The sequence below is a fragment of the Pelecanus crispus genome, chromosome 9, assembly GCF_030463565.1.
Source record: "Pelecanus crispus isolate bPelCri1 chromosome 9, bPelCri1.pri, whole genome shotgun sequence".
NCBI classification, from domain to species: domain Eukaryota; kingdom Metazoa; phylum Chordata; class Aves; order Pelecaniformes; family Pelecanidae; genus Pelecanus; species Pelecanus crispus.
In genome coordinates this window covers 26,473,835-26,492,459 of record NC_134651.1, presented here as the reverse complement: position 1 = coordinate 26,492,459, position 18,625 = coordinate 26,473,835, and the positions used below count along the sequence as shown (strand labels likewise).

Below are 18,625 nucleotides of genomic sequence, written 5' to 3'. Positions count from 1 at the left end.
TGGGTTGAAAGGACAAGAGGGTGAAGATGAACAATGCTGAGTACTGTAAGGTAATGTGCACATGAGGGCTGATTTCTTTGTTGTTGGTTGGGGGGTTTTTCTGCCCCCCCTCCCTCCCCCCGTTCTAGTGAACCGCACCTGTTTGTGCAGCGTTTGAAGGCTGTTGCTGCAATGGCCCACTGGCTTGTTTTCCCAACTGCCGCCTGCCATTGGAGATGCATTTCTGACAAATGACAGACCAGGCCTGTAAATGTTTGTGCTGGTTCAGGTCACTGTGAGGCAGTCAGCATCTCAAGGCTCTACTTGCAGTGTGGTAAGCCCCATATTCCTCTCTTGCGTGGGGTGACATGGCGGGGGGCGGGGGTGGTGGTGCTAAAACCTTCCATGGGCAGACATCTCTTGTGCTTCTGCATGAGAGGGAACTTTTTGGGGGGTTTTTAGTCACCACTGTCTGTAGGACCATATTGAATGGTGATGTCACATCTAGTTCTGCCTAGGAGAAGAGCATGGAGTTGTGTGTTTTCCCAGGAAGAAGGGCAGGGGAGCAGGCTGTGCAGGTGGGCAAGTCCCAGGAGGAGCAGCTGGGTTCTCTTTCAAGTATGTTTCTTACTTCTTGGTGTTTACTGTTCCTCTTTAATTCCATATTGCTCAAACTGGGCTTGAGCATTCCCTGGGGCTTTTTTGATGTTTCCTAGACATGTTTTCCCTTTAAGTAACTAGCAGGAATTTGGGAGCTCGTCACTTGCTAACCTTGATCAGTGTTCTAAGTGACTGGCATGTCTCAGGTACAGTCTCTGCTTTACCAGTCTTCCATCTGAAGGATGGCTCTGTTGAGGATAACCTTCTAGCATGGCTTCTATTGATTAGTGGTTGGGGTTTTTTTAAGCTCAAGAGCAGAATCTCTACAGTGACTTTGAAGAGAAACAAGTTCACACAGACATGTTGGAGACAAACACAGGCTGAGTCACTTTCACAAGTTTTTTTTATGAAATTAAATGTTGCCCCTGGTCTCGGGGGGAGATATAGTGCAAGAATGACTTTGTACATGCTACTGAATTCAGATATCCCTGGATGACCAGACTTTGGTCAGCTACAGCATCAACAAACACTGGACTTCTGAGCTCTGCAGACAGTTAGTGCTCACTCACACTAGCATTGTGTTGGAGTGAGGTGTCTTCCTTCCAATGTCACAGGATGTCTCCTAAGCTAGGGAATTCAGTCAGTATGGCTTCTAACTCTTGCTATGGTAAGGCAAATCTTTCCTTCTGCTAACCAAGGTTTAAATGAATTCTTTTTGGCTACAGTTTGAAACTTGGGTACTTAAAGTGAGGCTCTTAATGCCAAATTCAGGCCTTTTTAAAGTGGCTTTCCATTTTTTAAAGATGTCAAAAACCTGTAGTAATACCCCTTGAAGTGAGGATCTGTGGGAGTTTGCATAACAACCAGGGTTTTAGTCTTTCAAAGTTGAACTGTAGACTCTGACTTCTGGGAGCTGTGTTTGCAAATATTGACCTTTCTTTAAAAAAAAAAAAAAAAAAACAGACAAAACAGGCATCAAGTTAACATCTGACAAGAACAATTACAGACTTACAAAATACACAGTTCTGATTTTTACCATAAATAAACACATTACAAACAATGAGCATTTTCATTGGCCAGGAAATATGGCAGAATGATGGAGAGACAAGAATCTAAGGAATTGAGTATGGTATTAATTAGGCACATTTTTTCTAACTTACATAACTCAAACCCACTAGAGAGATTCTTGAACTTTACTCATGCTGCAGGTTGATTGGCACAGTTTAATGTACTATATAAGTTCATCAGTGGTGTTGGACTAAAGGAAAGAAAAAGGTCACAGTGCAATACTCACTGTTGTCTTGTCTGAGGGTCTGCAAAGGCTAACTGAATTAGTTAGAAGTGTGTGTGTAGGAGGATCATATCTGAGAAACGTGGGGAGTGGGGGCGGGCAGAGACCAGAAGGGTTTATCCCTCTGGAAAAGGTATAATGTCAGTGACTCTGAACTGTTGTTCTGAGCATGTCAGCGGACACGGAGCCAGCAGGTGTGTCAGCTGCCATCCCCTCTCTGACAGCTGCCGGACAGCAGTAGTGTTCACAGCGGGAAGGAGCGAGTCAAGGTACAGCTGACAGGCAAAATCTTTTCAGATGAAACATGTCAGGCTCCCTCCTGTGATCTCTTCCTGGAAGTTTGCCTCTTGGGCGCTGTGCAAGGCTGGCTCGGTGGGACTGGCACAAATGTACGTGTGTGTGCAAGCACACATGCAGGGTCTCACCTCAGAGCCAGTGTGGTTGGTCAGTCTGCAAAATAAATAGGGAAAGCAGGAGCACATGTGCCATCCTCTGTAAACAAAGGATTGGAAGAACCTGGGCTCCACCTCCCAGGACTGACGGATAAAGTGCTTTCTCAGAAGGGGTTCAGGCACAAACACCGGGCTGCCCTTATTTCCGAAAGGGCGTCAGCCTGCTGATGTTCTGCCAGAAGTTCGAGGGCTTGCGCTTGGGCTCTGCCAGCATGAACACTTGCTGCTGAGGGAGCGTAGTAGGCAGGGTGGGATGCTTCTGACGCATCAGAAAGTCATAGTATGGCCTGGTGACAGCTGTGAAGAGAAGGAGATGGGGAAGCATGTCAGTTGAGCACAGCTCCCTCCCCCACCCCCTGTCCAGTCCCTGTTAAAGCTGCAGGGGAGCGAACGGGGTTTGTCTTGGTATTACCCTTAGTTTCAGCACTGCTTTTTAGGATTAGAGTTGATGCTGGGGAATTCCCAGAATTGTGAAACATAACTGACAGGGGTTCTGTCACCACTACAGCAGGGCCAAATAGCTGTAGCTCATCACTAGTGACAAACTTAACTGGTGACTGGGGTTGTTTTGGGAGAAGAAGCTGATGTGCATGTGCCTCTCTTGCCTGTTAAAAACTTCCTGCATGGGATTTCTGAGTTGTAATGGCTGGTGCCTAGCCTGAAGACAGGGCTGGCTTGTGGGGTCTCCTCTACTGAAAGAAAAAAAAAAAAAAAAACACCTGCTAGGGCTTTGCTCTGTTAGAGAGATCTGGCCTCCTTCCAAACTTCCCTCTGTTTGCAGCCAAATCTTACCTCTGACTTGTTTTGAAATTTAGCCAAGTTTTCTTACTGGAGACTTGGCTGGGATTTAACTGCTGGCTGGTACCACCACGAGGAAGTGGTTTGGTTACCTCTCTGTGGATCCAGAAGAAAGCAAGTGACATCTCTTCCTCTGGATATAAAGAGGGGTGGTGGCATCACAAAGCAGGGTAGCAGGAATCTTCAGCTGACAGTGCTGTGGGCACAGGAACCTCCTTTCTGTTGCTTGAGTTCACACTTTCCTGGCTGCTGCTAAATCTTCCTTGTCACTTTAGAAGCTTCTAATGAGCATGGTATCTACTCATGGCATTCTGCCAAAATCTCAGGTTTCAAAGCATCTTGCACAGGCACAACTGCCCAGGCAGGAATAGTCCCTGCTGCAGTGACCTTTACAGACTCTCTTTGCATCATAGAATCATTTAGGTTGGAAAAGACCTTTAAAGATCATTGAGTCTAATCCCCAGTCATGGGGATTACTACAAAACTTAATCTTGTCTTTTCACAAAGGGAATACAGTACTGCTTGGAGACCCCGGCTTCTAGGGCGAGGCTGTGAACTAGCCTTTGAACAGTAGCTGCCTGCTTGTACATAACTGTGATTTCTACTGTGATTTCTGGCACCATGCTCAGCGATTAGGTGCAAAGCAGCTCTCCTGTAGTTAGGAATAGTTTCCTGACTCCAGCCATCTGAATCTGCAGGAGCTATACTGCAGATTGTCACATTGGAGCTCACCATCTGGCTTTCTCAAGAGTTTGTTAATGCTACTCCATTGAAAATATTCCCATATAGTAAATGTAGAACCACCCCCCAGTTCTAACAGCATTTATATGTTGAGGTGTGACTCACCCTTAGGCTTCCCAGTATGGTGCTGCTTGCTGGCATTCAGCATTGCCTGCTTTTTCTGCACCTCTGTGATTGAAAAACCTTGAAGACAAAAACAGTTTGTCAGCAGCAGGCTGTTATTTTGTGTCTCAGGGGAAGACACTAGCATAGACAGTAAGGGAAATACAGGGGTCAGAAAATGCCTGAGGTGAGAGGTCACAGCTAAAATTACTCCCAAAGCTGGAAGGGGCACACACTCCCCCCCCCCCCCCCCCCCTCCGTAGCCTGTGTTGTGCTGCACAGCTCTCCCTACCTCTCATGCAAGGTTTCCTGCCTGCCCTTCCCCCCATGCTTTGCTGGGTGAAGGTGGCAGTCCGGAGCAGTTGTGGTTCAAATCTCATTAGATCACACATGTCTGAATTAAGCAGCATTTGGACAAGACAATGAAAACCCTCTCTTTACAATGAGAACCCTTGACTGAACGTGTTTTTTTGTAGATATTGCCTAGTTGGGCACTTGCACTATACTGCAAAATAATGGAAACTGTATGTAATGTACTGACTGTTTTGTCAGCCCTGCCTGAACTCATTAAAGACACATCAGCCTCCCTGAGGACATACTGCAGTGTCTGCTCATGGTGGTTGGGGGGGGGGGGGGGGGGGGGGTGTAAATTTTTTTTGTTTGTTTTTTAATTTCACAGATTCATTCAGAGTGTGTGACTCAGCAGCCCAGAGCTCGACTGGAGCATGGACTAGCTTCCACCCTGTTCACTCCTATGCATTGGCTAGTGGTTAAAAAAAGGGGGGGGGGAACCCACCCCAAAAACACTGCCTCACAACATCGCTCTTTCCATACCGGTCTCCTGGTCGAGCTGAACCTGTCTCCTCTCATTCTCAAATGCCTTCAGCCAGCGCTGTTTCTGCTCGGGCTTTTTTGCACAGAATAAGTGGACTTCCTCAGTGTCTCGGCAGTGCAACTTAAATGCATTTTTCACACTGATATTGAAGTCCTTGTCCTTCCCATCTTCCACATCCAGTATTTCCATATCATCCATGTTGATCCGATTCTTATAATACAAGATGTCCCGGCGCAGAAGGTCCTGTAAGAAAGATCAGACACTCACACAAATATTACCGTTCCTGTCCTGTCCCTTCCCTAAATATTTGGTTTCGTTGATATGATGGAGTAATTGAACCTTCTTGGTCGTCTGACAGTCCTGTAAGGAAAATAATTGATACTGGATTTGAATCTATGGAATTGCAGAGTGCTAAGCTCCTGTTGACACTGTTGGCAGTGAACGGAGTTGCATGGTTTCTTAGTGGTGGGGTCAGGATAGGCTGGCATCCACAGTTGCGTGTATCAGCTGCCCTGAAGAGATCTGAATGAGAAGTGAGCTTGTGTTCTTACACGTGATCCCAAATCCTCATTAAGACAGTGTCAGGAAAAAGTATTTGTATCCTACAGTCCCAGTTAGAAAGTAAAAAAAAAAAAAAATGCTAATTAGCTTTGGGTTTTTTTTGTGTTGACAATGAAAAGTAAGTTTGAGAGCAGTGATAAAACAGTGTGGGTCTCATGCCTAAGTTACCTGGAGCTACCTGTATGCCATGGATTATGCAAAAACAATTGGCATGTTCAGTTCTGAAATTCCAGTGGAAGATACCTTTCATTTGCTCTACGAAGGAAGATTTCTTTTATTACTTGTGAAAAATAGCATGGGCTGTACTTACAGACTTAGATATGATGTTAATATGGTCTTATTGACTGTCAAGGCCCACAGCTCTTTATCAAAGCTGCAGTTACCTTCTGAATATGATATTAATCTCACATGCTAGTGCAGTTGAAAAAAAAAAATATTTAAAAGAAAATGGGTGACAATGCTCATACTTGAGTTGTGTAAAATAAACCCATACACCAACCCTAGAAGCAGTGCAATGCTTTCCTCTCTTGCTATAAGAATTAGGCCAGTAGTTAGTTCCTGTAGCTTATTGCTGTGGTCAGGTGCACAGAACACACCAGGATGTCAAAGAAAAGACTGCAAAGAATGCACATAAAAATCTCTGTGCCAGAAGCACGTATGATGCCAGTAAGTATTAAGGAAACAAAGGGGTAGAGAAGAAGTTCACTCAAATTCTTTAGCATTGTAATAGAAAGCATTTGTGCCTGGCTAGTGAGGGTACCTTCTTGCAGCAGACAAGCTGGTGGTCGAAGAGGAAGAACATCCTCTGTTGGCTCTTGGCTTGAGGGTGGGAGATTTTGGTTAATTCCCCGGAATAGATGAGTTCTGAGCTTCTGACTAGGACATCTTCACCCTGAGAACAGCACAAAGAACAGGTTGGTCTCAGCCATCTGAAAACAGGGGAGAAGAAATAAGCCTGTAGTCTCATAGGAGAACCTCAGCTTGGCTGAGGGGCCTGTGGGGACTGAATTCCTGCTGATGAAACTCTTCTCTGGGAATGAACGGGAGCCTCTGAGCTGGAGGACAGTCCTTGTCACATCAGGGAGACACTGTGCCCTTGGCACCCAGGGAATGGGAACTGAATTTGGTAAGAACAGTAGTGCATTAAATAACAAAAATCTCCTGTTCCAGGGTGTCTGCTCAGGGCAGCTGATCCATCCCTGTTGTTAAAGGAGGCACATAAGCAGAGAGCTGGGAATTTAGCCTGACATCCTTGGGGGCAGGAAGACAGTCTGGTTTTATTGAGTCTAGGATTTAGAAAATTAGTACTTTTGTTTCTTTTATTTAGCAATTTTTTAATGCGTGTACAGGGAACTGTGGCTTCCTTTGCCACTCTATCCGAGTCTGCCTTTCTGCGAGAATATCATGGCTTATTAAGCATTAAGGGGCAGTTCTGCCTGTCTTGAGAGTTTGAAATCACCCAGGATAAAATGGGGGGCAAGAGGAAAATAATAGGATTTCACCAGCCTACATGCTAATTTTATTCTGCAAGGAAAATGGGGAAGCAAAAATCCCAGGGAATGTGCAAAGGCAGCTGGTCTAGCTGGGTTATGTGCTAGACCTTTTCAGTTGTACTAAAAGATCACATCTTTTTAAGTAAAAAAAACCACCCACAAATTGGGGGCAGCACTGAGGTAGGGCTACACAGTGATCCTTAGGAAGATCTTGCTCTAGGCAGAAGGTGTTGTGGGGGGAAGAGGGACAACACAGAATGTTCAACTCATGGGGAAACCAGGTCTCTTACCTCCCAGTCTTCTATTGAACTCTGCCACTGAGCAATTTTGTCAATGTTCTCCAGCCGCCGCTTCCTCTCATTGATGAGCCGAGCAACATTCTTCATGGCATTTAAGGCAGCTTCAACATCTTTAAAATCCCTAGGGTAGGGCAGAGGTGTTATGCATGACAAAATGATACGTGCTTATTGTACCTACACTCCAAAGGAGTGCAGTCCACTGTGGTCTAGGGCTGGAGAGCAGAAAACATGAGTTCTACTTGCAGTTATCCCAGCTGTTTTATATTGGAAGTCAGAGGTACATGTTTCTGTTGGCACGCTTTTCAGATGTGTGCTGGTTTTGAGGCACAGATTATAGTCTTGTAAAAAATCCAGGCCAAATTTGTGGAAGGGAAGGTGGTAAGCAATCAAATTCAGCCACAGAGGTGTAAATACAAGTTCCTGGAAGAATCTCTAGGGCTTTCCAAGCCTCATTTTTCCCGCAACAGAATACAGTATATTCATAATGACACTGTTTTCATACAGGGACTGCTTCTGTCATGCATAGGTAAAGCAGTTCAGCAACAACTGTCTTAATTTCAAATAGGAGCTGATGGGTTATCTGGAAGGGTAGGGCAGAAGATGCTCTACATGCCTGCCACCCCCCCTCCCCCCCAATCAGCTGCTGCTGCTGAGTTTAGAGTAGCTGGGAGGGAGCTGTTCTGCATGACTTGTCTCTAACGCAGTTTTCAAAACATCTATGTACTGCATTAAGGAGCTTTCTATTAAGAGGTCAGCTTCAGAACAATATGCTTATAGATTCAATAAGCCATGCTTAAAACCATTCTGAGAAATAGCAGTGCTGTAAGTAGGAAGGTAAAATTAAGTCAAGCCACAATGGACCACTATTAACACTTTCTTTTAATACAGATTTTTCATGTTTTATTTCTGTAGCTAATTATTTCAGATGCTTGATTAAGTGACATAGTTATTTGAGCTGAGGGCAGTGCCTTCACCCTGAAACGGAGCAATGGATTTGGAGGCTTTTGAGCTAGTGCTGAAGAGGCTTCAAGTGTGCATGGCTTGACTGCTGTAGGCCACGACTTCCTGCTGGGGAAGCACTGGGCAAGATGCATGACTGCCACTTGGCCCTGATGTGCTATGGTGTAGTTACGTGGACATTTGGGGGTATATTCAGCCAGTGCTTTTTGGAGGCAAAGTTTTCAACACCGCCACCAGAAACATTTAACTCCAGAGTATGTATGTGCTGGTATCACAGATATGTGGGCCAAATAAAATAGAAAAGTACCATTCCTAAGGTGGACCTTGCAACTCCAGGTCTGTAACAGACAGGAAAGCCTAATGCTACTGTAATGGAAAATTACGTATTTGATAGAAAAATACTTTTGTTTTCTGGTTTCTACAAGGTAACACAGAAGAATCATAGTATCAGCTGCTCTTGGCAAGCTGTCCTCAATACATGATTCTGCATTACTCCATTTCTGTGAGACCAGTCTCGCTCCTTCTGTCCCCACCATGCTGACCTACCTGTGTTGCGGGTTGGTGTATTTGAGCAGCTCAGCCAGTTGCAGTGGATATTTGCAGATTTTCTGCACGGGAGTCAGCAGAAACCCATCCAGAGAGATGTCGATCATCTTCTGCAGCAGGCGGCAGGCTTCGAAGAAGTAGACGTACTTGTTAACTTTGGTGAGGCGGGACAGCTCCATGCAGGCATTGGGGTGGTTGTTGCAGTATTCAGAGTATATCTGAAACTCTGTTTGCTGCAAGGGAAATGAAAGAATTTACTGTGCATGTTCTTTAGGGTGATGGCCTGGCTCAAACTGATGTGTGTGAGTTCCCTGTGTAGGTCCTACTCCTTTATCACATGGGGCTGCTTGGTAATTTGTATCCTCCGCAGACTTTGAAGCCTGAAGACCTAAAGTTGGGCATGGGCAGGGTATATTACAAGTTACAGAACATGCAGCTTGTCTGAGAGACCAAGACATTTCCATGTATTCTGGCCTATGCTCAGCCGAATGTTTTTAATGAACAGATCAGCAGTTGCTGACCTGAAAATACCATAGCTATAAACTCAGCTCTAGCTCGAAATTTTGGAATCTTCCTATGTTTTTGTGTAAAGTAGCATGGTCTGGCAGGGAGTATAGCGCTCAGAAGCTGAGGCACTTTGAAAATGTTCTTTCCACAGCCACAGGAGCTAAATGGTGTTTGGTTGGGAGGTGGTTTTGGTTTGAAACGTGTGGCTGAATGGGGGAGGGGGGTGTTTAATTCGGTTGGGTGGGGTTTTTTAAACAGAGCTTCAGTTCTGTCAGACCAATTTCTAAATCCTCTGGCTTAGTCCGTGCTCAGCAACTCCTTTCCCATGAAGTCAAATTTACTTACGTATTCCAAGAAGCATGAGCCGACCTCACTCAAATGTGGGTGGTCTTTGTTGAATTTCTTCTCTAGTGCTTTAACAAATTTCTTCTGGCACCTGTAGATGTCCTCAATATTCCCAAAGATTGTCCTCAGCTGTTCTTCTGTAAACATGTCAGCTCTTTTGCGGCACTGCTTAATGTAACCCTAGGAGGAAACCAAATTGAAAAGCTTCCTGGGCATTTGCTCTGTGGCCTTTGGTTATCAACAGAAAACCCCATGGACTGTAGTCAGTTGTACACCAGGTTCCTGTACCTGCTTCTTGCATAGGTGCATCCATGTTTTAGCTATTATTTCCTCTAATGCCACCCAAAACATGGTAGAAATAGAAACCAAGCCACAGTTACATCACTGCCTTAAACGATACTGTAATCCACACCTGAAGGAGTCCCAGAGCTGCTTTCTCTCCTGTTAAAAACACCTTTATCTGTCTGCACGCTATGGGCTGTTCTGACCCCAGCACTGGGGGTTGATTTAGGCCAATTAAATCCAGTTGCGTTTCTGGTTTGGATGCACATGTTTGGAAATGCCTGGTTGACTCAAGGGGCACAAAGGACGTGGCGGCTGGGGGGGACACTGCAGGAGGAAAGGCTTGTTTGGTAAGTGTGTGCTGCTTTGCCCCATCTGGCTCTCCGGGAAGGCACTACATTTTTGTGTCATTTCAGTGAAGAACTATGTTCCTGCAAAACTCTTTTCTATTACCTTCATTTACCCTAGCGTATATGATAGCACGTGTCTTCTGAAAGAGGTGTCGCAATACTCAGCATATTTGCAAGTGAAGGACCTAATTGGCTGAACATCTCCCAGTTGTTTTCATCTGAGCATGACTTGCCTGAAGGCTGGAGTTGCTGATTATATTACCTCAGAACATGTATTAAAGAGGACAGCAACGCTAGACATTTACTTTTCTCTGGCTTGGGAAATTGAATTAATTCCATTTAATCAGAGGCCAAGCGGGTGCTCCAAATAGAGGCATTTGGGATATTGCTATAATGAATTGTCTCCTGTTTTCCGAGCATGCAACACCATTTAGCAGAGCAGGCTCTGATGGAAATACAGTCTCATTTTCAGAAAAGTTACCTGCTTCGGGTAACTCTCTGGGGAAGAATGGGACATACTCTATTATCCTTCAGACAAGTTCTGACATTCACTTCCCCCTTTGTTCCGTTACCTCACAAATGTCCTTCAGATGCTTGATGTAGTCTCTCTCTGTGCTTATGATCTCATTGATGACATTGGTCCTCATTTGATCTTTGGTGGTCTGCCCCATCCCAAAGCGGCGGGTGCCACCGCTGGAGTCGTCCTCTTTGCCACCCTCTACCTTCAGGGGATAGTCTTCCATGGGTTCATCCTGGTTTACTCGTAGCTGTGCCAGACACACAAGACGTTCACCTTTGTATTGCTAAACACAACTCTTCCAAGGAAAAGAAGTTTGGGACAGTTGACTGAATGGCAGACAAAGATTGAGCTGGGATAAGGAGTGAAGAGGGCTGCTATGTGTGTATTACTTGTAAACATATTTTCCCTTTGCGGAAGCTAAGGCTAGATAGTTTGGGGAGGGTACTTTCAAGCCGTATGACAGCTGCTCCTACTGTGTGACGCAGATGTTTTTTAAGTAGGCATCTCTTGTGGACAGAAGTCACAGGAACGATACGGAATCCTCCAGGAAGAATACATACAAAATCAAGACAGGAAATGGTTTATCCAGTGAAATCTGCTTAGGTACTTGTGAGGGGGTGCTTAGGGAGGGAGTGGGGAAACCAGTAAATAGTTGCTTTTTTATATAGCTTTATTGTTGTTCTCGTACTATAAATAACAAATGGCCTCTCAGTATCTGCTTCCCCGAGATTATTTAAAGATAATTTATTGTTAATATAAAGCCGATCCAGATGCCAGTGGGCATATGACGTGGTAAGGAATGGCATTACGTTACAGGGCTGTGTGTGAAACTCGTGGTTACTTCATAGTGCCCATCAGATGGCAGCACAGCACGAGCAGAGAAAAACATCAGCCTAGTGTAAGCACACCGTCCTATGTCCTACAGCGTCTATAGTGTCAACAACAGCAAAGTACCTTAGTTAATAGCAGGCAATTATCGGTGCATTTCACTTATGAGCTTTCTTCCATGTACTAGGATTGTAGGTCTTGGAGTGCCCACGGGAATATTTTGTACCCAACTCAGCACAGAGAAGGAGTGAAAAACACTGAAGTAGGAACATGCATAACTGTAGGCATTTCTAGTACAATGACACAGAACTGCTTTAAAATTTTAATGTAGTTTGTTCTAGGCAGGATTACTTACCACTTGATATACATATATCTATGTATAAAAATAGTGCATACCATCCCTTGTCGGCATAGGCGTAGATAACATTTACTCACTGTTTACAGCTGGTGAAGCCCTCAAGATGTGCAATCCTAGTTTGCCTTCACTGTGAGCAGAACAACATTGGCTAGTCTTAAACTCTGACCTTGGCCTGAAACTTGTGTGGAGTAACTGAGAGACCTTATCCAAGTCTCCAAACATACCAGCCTTCCCAGCAGCAAGCTTGAAACCTAGTGACAATTAGCAGGAAATCTTCACTCAGATGCTTGAATAAGTGCTGTAATTATTCTGGTAAAAGAACTTGTTACTCTGCATCCCTAATGGATAGCACAGGTCTGCTTTCCCCTAAAATACTATCGCAGGTTTTTGCTGGTGAGGACGACAATTCAACTTATCAGTAACATGAAAGAAAAAAAGGCCTGTGTTTTGACTGTGAAAAAAAGCAGTTCTGTCCCCACCAGTGCTGAGAGTTTGGTCCTAGTAATATTACTTGCAAAAACATCCACGGTTCGTAATAATTATCCAGCTGAGTCTGTCTCCTGCAATCTATAACAAAGCATTTCAAAACTTTTATAGCACTATCTGCCCCACTTCTGCAAGAACTTTTGCTACAGACAGCAGATCACCTTGTATCACCTCTTTTTCATGCTTCACCTGGTTTTGGGTCACTTGTGATCTGAAGAGAGCTAAAGGGCTGAGAATCTCTGCCTTTAGGCACCTAATTGCCTTTGCAGTACTGAGGAGTCTGCCCTGAAGTGGTGAAGCAGTCAGGCATCCACACCAATAGTCACAGCCAAAGAAAGGAACAAAAGCCTTTCTCCTCACAGCAGGAAAGGACTGCACAGCAGTTACCCAGACTCTTGTTTCACCCCCCCACTTGCACAGAGAATTCAGATGTGTTTCAGAATGCTCTGCTGGAAATTGATCCAACCTCTGCAGTATACAGCTGGGACTGTCTGGGCTGTTCCATGTAGCTATTTCTAGATGGTCTTTGTAGCTGGCACTGGGGGGAGAGCCTTGGCCCACAGGCCTTGGCCCAAAAGCGTCAAGTGTTTCGTATCTCCCCCCTCATCAGTTGTCCCACATGACCTCCAAGACATTTTTGTGTTTTTCTGCTCCATTTTTAAATGCCTGGAATACAGTGCTGTGTGGCAGCACAGCAGCCTGATGTTTTTAAAAATCCAGGGCTTAAAAGAAGGTGCATGTGTGAGTCAGGTGGTTGCATACTTTGGGATGTGGCATTGCACTGGACCCAGCACCAGATGGAGACAGCTAAATTCGGTGCCATGCTTATCCATACTGTCTGAAGAGTTTGCTAGAGTGAAGACCTCTGCCTGCTGCATCTGGGATTCCTCTAGGAGAGTATTTGTTACTTGCTCCTGAAGGAGACACTGTATGCTTGGAGACAAACTAGTCAATATACATATGGGCAAGCAGGAGCCCAGGCTGCAAACCACCATGCAGGGCAGCTGCCCAGGTGGTGCAGCTCAGCTTAGCTCTGGAGTCTGGAACTGAACCACCTTTGCCCTGATTGCCTTCATGTAGAGAGGGACTTCTCCACACTGGTGGCAGCTCAGCAGGGAGGGCCCTATATACTGTAGCCATGTGTAGAGGAATAGTAACAAAACACGCTAGGGGATGGAGGGATTGAGAGCAGCCCTGCGGAGAAGGACTTGGGGGTACTGGTAGATGAAAAGCTGGACATGAGCCAACAATGTGCACTTGCAGCCCAGAAAGCCAACTGAATCCTGGGCTGCATCAAAAGAAGCGTGGCCAGCAGGTCGAGGGAAGTGATTCTGCCCCTCCACTCTGCTCTGGTGAGACCTCACCTGGAGTACTGTGCCCAGCTCTGGAGCCCTCAGCACAGGAAAGACATGGACCTGTTGGAGCGGGTCCAGAAGAGGGCCACAAAAATGATCTGAGGGCTGGAGCACCTCTCCTACAAGGACAGGCTGAGAGAGTTGGGGTTGTTCAGCCTGCAGAAGAGAAGGCTGCGAGGAGACCTTATTGCGACCTTCCAGTACTTAAAGGGGGCCTACAGGAAGGATGGGGGCAATCTTTTTAGCAAGGCCTGTTGTGACAGGACAAGGAGTAATGGTTTTAAACTAAAGAAGAATAGATTTAGACTAGACATTAGAGAGAAGTTTTTTACAATGAGGGTGGTCAAGCCCTGGAACAGGTTGCCCAGGGAGGTAGTAGAGGCCCCATCCCTGGCACCATTGAAGGTTTTAAAAAAACAGCCATTAAAAAACAGGTTAGCTGGGGCTCTGAGCAACCTGATGTGGTTAAAGCTGTCCCTGCTCACTGCAGGGGCTTGGGCTAGATGACCTCTAAAGGTCCCTTCCAACCCAAAGCATTCTATGATTCTATGTTGAACCAACTATCTCTAGCAGTGAAACTGCTCAGGAGTCACTACAGAACACTAAACCTGGAGAAAAAGAACATACACTTGGTGCTAATGGAGAGGCATAAAGAAACATCAAGCTCTTACCCGTACAAAGCTGGCTGGAAACCAGCCTTCGCTGTCCAGAATCCTCCCCCACCACCACTCCTTGTTGGTAGCATCCATTACTTCAATGACATCGCCGGCCTTGAATCCCAGCTCTTGGTCATCCATTGTGACATGGTCCCAGAGGGCTTCTGCATACACCACGCTGCCATCACTGATGAGCTGTGGACAGAACAAGTCAAACCGTCAGGTTCCCCCAAGAAAGCAGCGCAGTCTGCCAACATGGCTGCAGCTTTGGCACCATTGCTGCTGAGCCGAACAAGTGTTGATAACTGTTTACTCCCTATAAGCAATGTGAAAAGGAGTTCATGCTAGGCTGGCAGTTGCTTTGACTGACCTTGCTCTCAATAGCATTTATTCGGAATCACTTGGACGCAGTTCGTTTACTATCATAAAGAACATAAATTTGATGCTCTGGAATTTTTTACTGGTGACTTTGCCTCAGCCAGCAAACAAGACTCAGTGGTACATTGTTGGTGGAGGATGCTCTTGTGCTGCCAGTGCAGCCCTGCTTTGGAAAGCCTTGAAATAAAACCTTGAGCATCAATGTTTAGAGATATATTTCAGAGCAGAAAGTATTCTGAGGCCTCAGAGCTAGTCAACTATGGATAGAGCCTTAAGTGTTTAAGGTGGTTAAACTTAGCACTTAAGCTGCTTAAAATAAGTCTTCTGAAGAATTCAAGTAATTATGCTGAGGGACAACGGTTATTTACTACATGTCCCATAGAGGGCCTACTCAAGGAAAAAAGGACCCCCAGCCATTAAAAAAACAAACCCAAAAAAACCATCCCACACGGCTAGAGGCTGCGAGGGGGCTCTTGAACAGCAATGATTGTGTCTATATGTGCCTGATGCCATTCTCAACCATTCACTCTTTAGCTATGGTGTAACTAATACATAAATACTAAATAATTGGGACCTGTTGCAGTGGTGTATTTGTAACCTGGTCCTCTGGCCACTACGACAGTAGTGCCTACCTGATGCCCACAGGTTTATCATGTCACAGTCTCCTTTGAATTTCAACAACTACGGAGTTACATGCACAGGCTTCTCAGGGCCTGAGCCATGGCTGGGACTGTCTGAACACGAAGGATTTCCCCAAGAAGGCAGAGCGTATACTGGAGTCCTGGTAAAAAGGACTTACTCAGCCATTCTGGAGTGGCAGTGAAGCCCTATTTTTCTCCAGGAAAATGGAGCAACAATAAATTCTAGGAAGGCAATAGAAAGAGCAGTTTGCGAGGCATGAGGGAGAAAGAGAAACTGTACAAAACCCACTATCCATAGTATATCTCACAACATTGCGGCAGTATCACCACAGCCACATAATGCACGTGTCATCCATGCTGGGCACCTTACGTTGCTTGGTCACACAGTTATCTACTGCTCCAGGTTACTATTTTTGCCCCTCCCCAAAGAAGGAAGACGCACATTGTAAAAGAACGTCAGGATAATCGTGCATACAGTAAATCAGGAGAGAATTAACAAGGCATTTCAAAGAAAATTCAAATACAGTCTGCCTTTGGATAGCAAATGCCCCTTCACTGAACCAGAAACAGCTTAATGCAGTATTTCCATTCTGACAAAAATAACAGGATGATGGGGAAGGAGAAGATGAGAGGTTCCCACTTATCTACATAGCCAGCGCGTCGGCACCCCACACTGCCTTTTCTCAGCTGCCCTCCACTGCACCACCACAGGGCTCGGGGCATCTTTGCTGCAGGTTTCTGCTCTTCACAGAGGCAAACAGTCGCTGTGGCGAGGCCCAGCAGGCAGAGAACATAAGGGACATGCTGCTGTCATGCAGCTGGCCAGTGGCACAACAGGAAAATAATCCAAGAGTCTTTAACAGTGTCTCACTAGTCTAAGCTCCTATAGCAAGGACAGGCTTTGATCACAAGGCAAGTAGTGAAGTAGTATCGTTAGTCTCAGAAAACCAAACATCAAGAGACAGTAATGAATGCACCATAGAGCAGAGGCAGCTATGGCTAGTCAAATGGCAGGTATTTGTCTAAATGAGCTGTGGAGGGAAAGGATATTTGGGCTTGATAATTAATGCATACAGCTGTTAGAGCTATGTGTGATGCTTTTTACAAATAGTTCACTTAATGGGCATACTGCATGTAGTTTGACAAGCTTGAAGCATAGTCAGCATTATGAATAAAACCTTTATTCATATTTTTGAAACACTTGTAGGTCTTGTCAGGCTTCTAGAAACTTAGAGGTTTTAGCTTTCTAACATAAAGGAGTGATGACTAGAGTAGGGAAGAGAGTGGATGTGAAAGTGTGTATTTTTCCAAAATCAGCTAGCAGACTTCAGTTACAGAACAACAGCTGGGCTGTGGATGTGGATGTTAGCTACTCTCAGAGAAGAGCTCTGCTGCTGCTTTGAGCAATCTGCCTGTGCACAACCCATCCATTTGCTTTAGCAGTCCAACTTCAGTTACTAGTGACCGTGCGGACCTGAGCTGAGCCCAGCAGCTCCCTTCTGCGGGATGAGAAGAGCAGTAACAGGGTGATGGGGTGGCTGGAGCTGAGTATCTGGCCACCCCTATGCAGAGGAGCCGGTTAATGCAGATCTCACGCAGACTGTTGGGGGGTCACCTGCACTTAGGTAAGCCCTACCACCAGGTCATGCCAGAGCTGCTGCCATACCATGCCGAGTTATGCATCCCTGTGGTAAGGGCTGGCTGTTGCTCAAGAAACCGGCATATGCTAATAAATCTTTGGAAAGAGTGTTATTCAGCAGGCTTTTCAACAGGCAAATTGTGACCAGCGCTTAAAGAACATGGCTATTCCTGAGATAAAATATCTTCACTGTGTGCTTAAATATGCCACTCTGAATCAGTGCTCTGAGTATGATGTGGCAGTGGCGCACATGCCACGACTGTGACCAGAGAGAGACTAAATGGACTTCCTCTGCAGCATTTTGATGATCACGTAAGCAGAGCACTGGTGATGTGAAGGCATTAATACCTTACAGTACCCAGCTGTCAAATCTCGGTGTCTTGATGTGGTGGTACATCGTGTCCCCCCCCCCATTTTTTTTCTGTTCTGTTTTTCCCCTTTACTTCGTCTGCTTTACAACCTCAGGAATTCCAGGCTGCAGCTTTTGTGTAGTGATTTGGTCAGTTAAGCACCCCTTAATTGTACCAGAAACTCCTACATGGCTGGAGCAGAGAGCAGCTCTGTTCTTATCAAGATTCATATTATGGCTAACGAGGGGAACGAGAACAAACAGCTACCCCAGACAGCCTTGAAACAGAGTGGTATCATCACTGCTGGAATTCTAACAACAAGCCAACCCGAATTGTGGCTCGGATGGAAATTTACTGGTGATTAAAGTCAATCATCTCACAATCCTATAAACAGCAGTCCTAAGTGAGGCCCTTTGAGCTCTCCTGGACCGCCGCGGGCCGCAGCAGCATCTCCCTCTGATCGAAATGCCTCTCGGAGTCAGCGAAACTTAGCAGATATCCAAAAGTCTGCTGCTACCAGAACTCCATTGCCGGAGATCGACAATGGAGCCTGGGCTGCTGATATTCTTTACTCCTCAAAACTCTACTCCCGCCCATTGAGAAATGCCAAGGCATTAGATGTGAGTATTTCACTAAATGCAAGGGGAATTTTTAACAGGTATACTATTTTCATATATGCGTTTATAGTTGTAAGTGTGCATGCATGAATCAATTTAAGTAGTTTTATAGATGTATGATTTAATTTTAAAAGGAGTTTTGTATTGCTGTACTATTCTTATAGCATTACTCTCCTAAACTGTTGACCAAGTCTGAGACTAAGAGTGGGCCCAGCCACACCTCGGCTCCTCTCTGAGAAGGAGTGTAGAAAGCAAGGGGGTCCATTCTGAACCTCGTGACTCAACGGGAGGGTTTCCGTATCCCCTACATACAATTTCTCTTCCTCTCTCATATAATCCAATTTCCTTTATATACTTTTCCTATGTACTAGATATACATATATGCCTATACATACATTACCCTTATTCACATAAACCGTTGACCAAGTCTGAGACTAGGACTAGACCTAGCCGCACCTAGGCTCCTCTCTGAGAAGGAGTTTAGAAAGCAAGGGGGTCTAGTCTAAACCTCGTGACTCAATGGGAGGGCCCCCCCCGCCTTGCCTTTATTCCATATATATGCAATGCTTTTATGAATCATTTTAACTTGTTGTGATTTAATTCTCTTTTATGTGCTTCTATGTAGTAATAGAGTGAACCTTGCCATCTTTGAATCT

The 18,625-nt window shown here is 45.3% G+C and overlaps 1 protein-coding gene across 1 annotated transcript in view; it reads right to left on the bottom strand.

Moving 5' to 3' along the window:
* Positions 1-2,435: 2,435 nt before the first annotated feature.
* Positions 2,436-18,625, bottom strand: part of ARHGEF4 (Rho guanine nucleotide exchange factor 4) — a 123,954-nt gene continuing 107,764 nt past the window's right edge. Inside the window, exons 5-13 of the mRNA XM_075717194.1 lie at positions 14,360-14,539; positions 10,714-10,908; positions 9,510-9,689; positions 8,658-8,890; positions 7,143-7,272; positions 6,120-6,251; positions 4,798-5,041; positions 3,967-4,044; positions 2,436-2,619 (exon numbers count right to left, since the gene is read on the bottom strand). Coding sequence (XP_075573309.1) covers positions 2,462-2,619; positions 3,967-4,044; positions 4,798-5,041; positions 6,120-6,251; positions 7,143-7,272; positions 8,658-8,890; positions 9,510-9,689; positions 10,714-10,908; positions 14,360-14,539 — 1,530 coding nt within the window. The 3' untranslated portion in view covers positions 2,436-2,461. The remainder of the gene's footprint in view (positions 2,620-3,966; positions 4,045-4,797; positions 5,042-6,119; positions 6,252-7,142; positions 7,273-8,657; positions 8,891-9,509; positions 9,690-10,713; positions 10,909-14,359; positions 14,540-18,625) is intronic.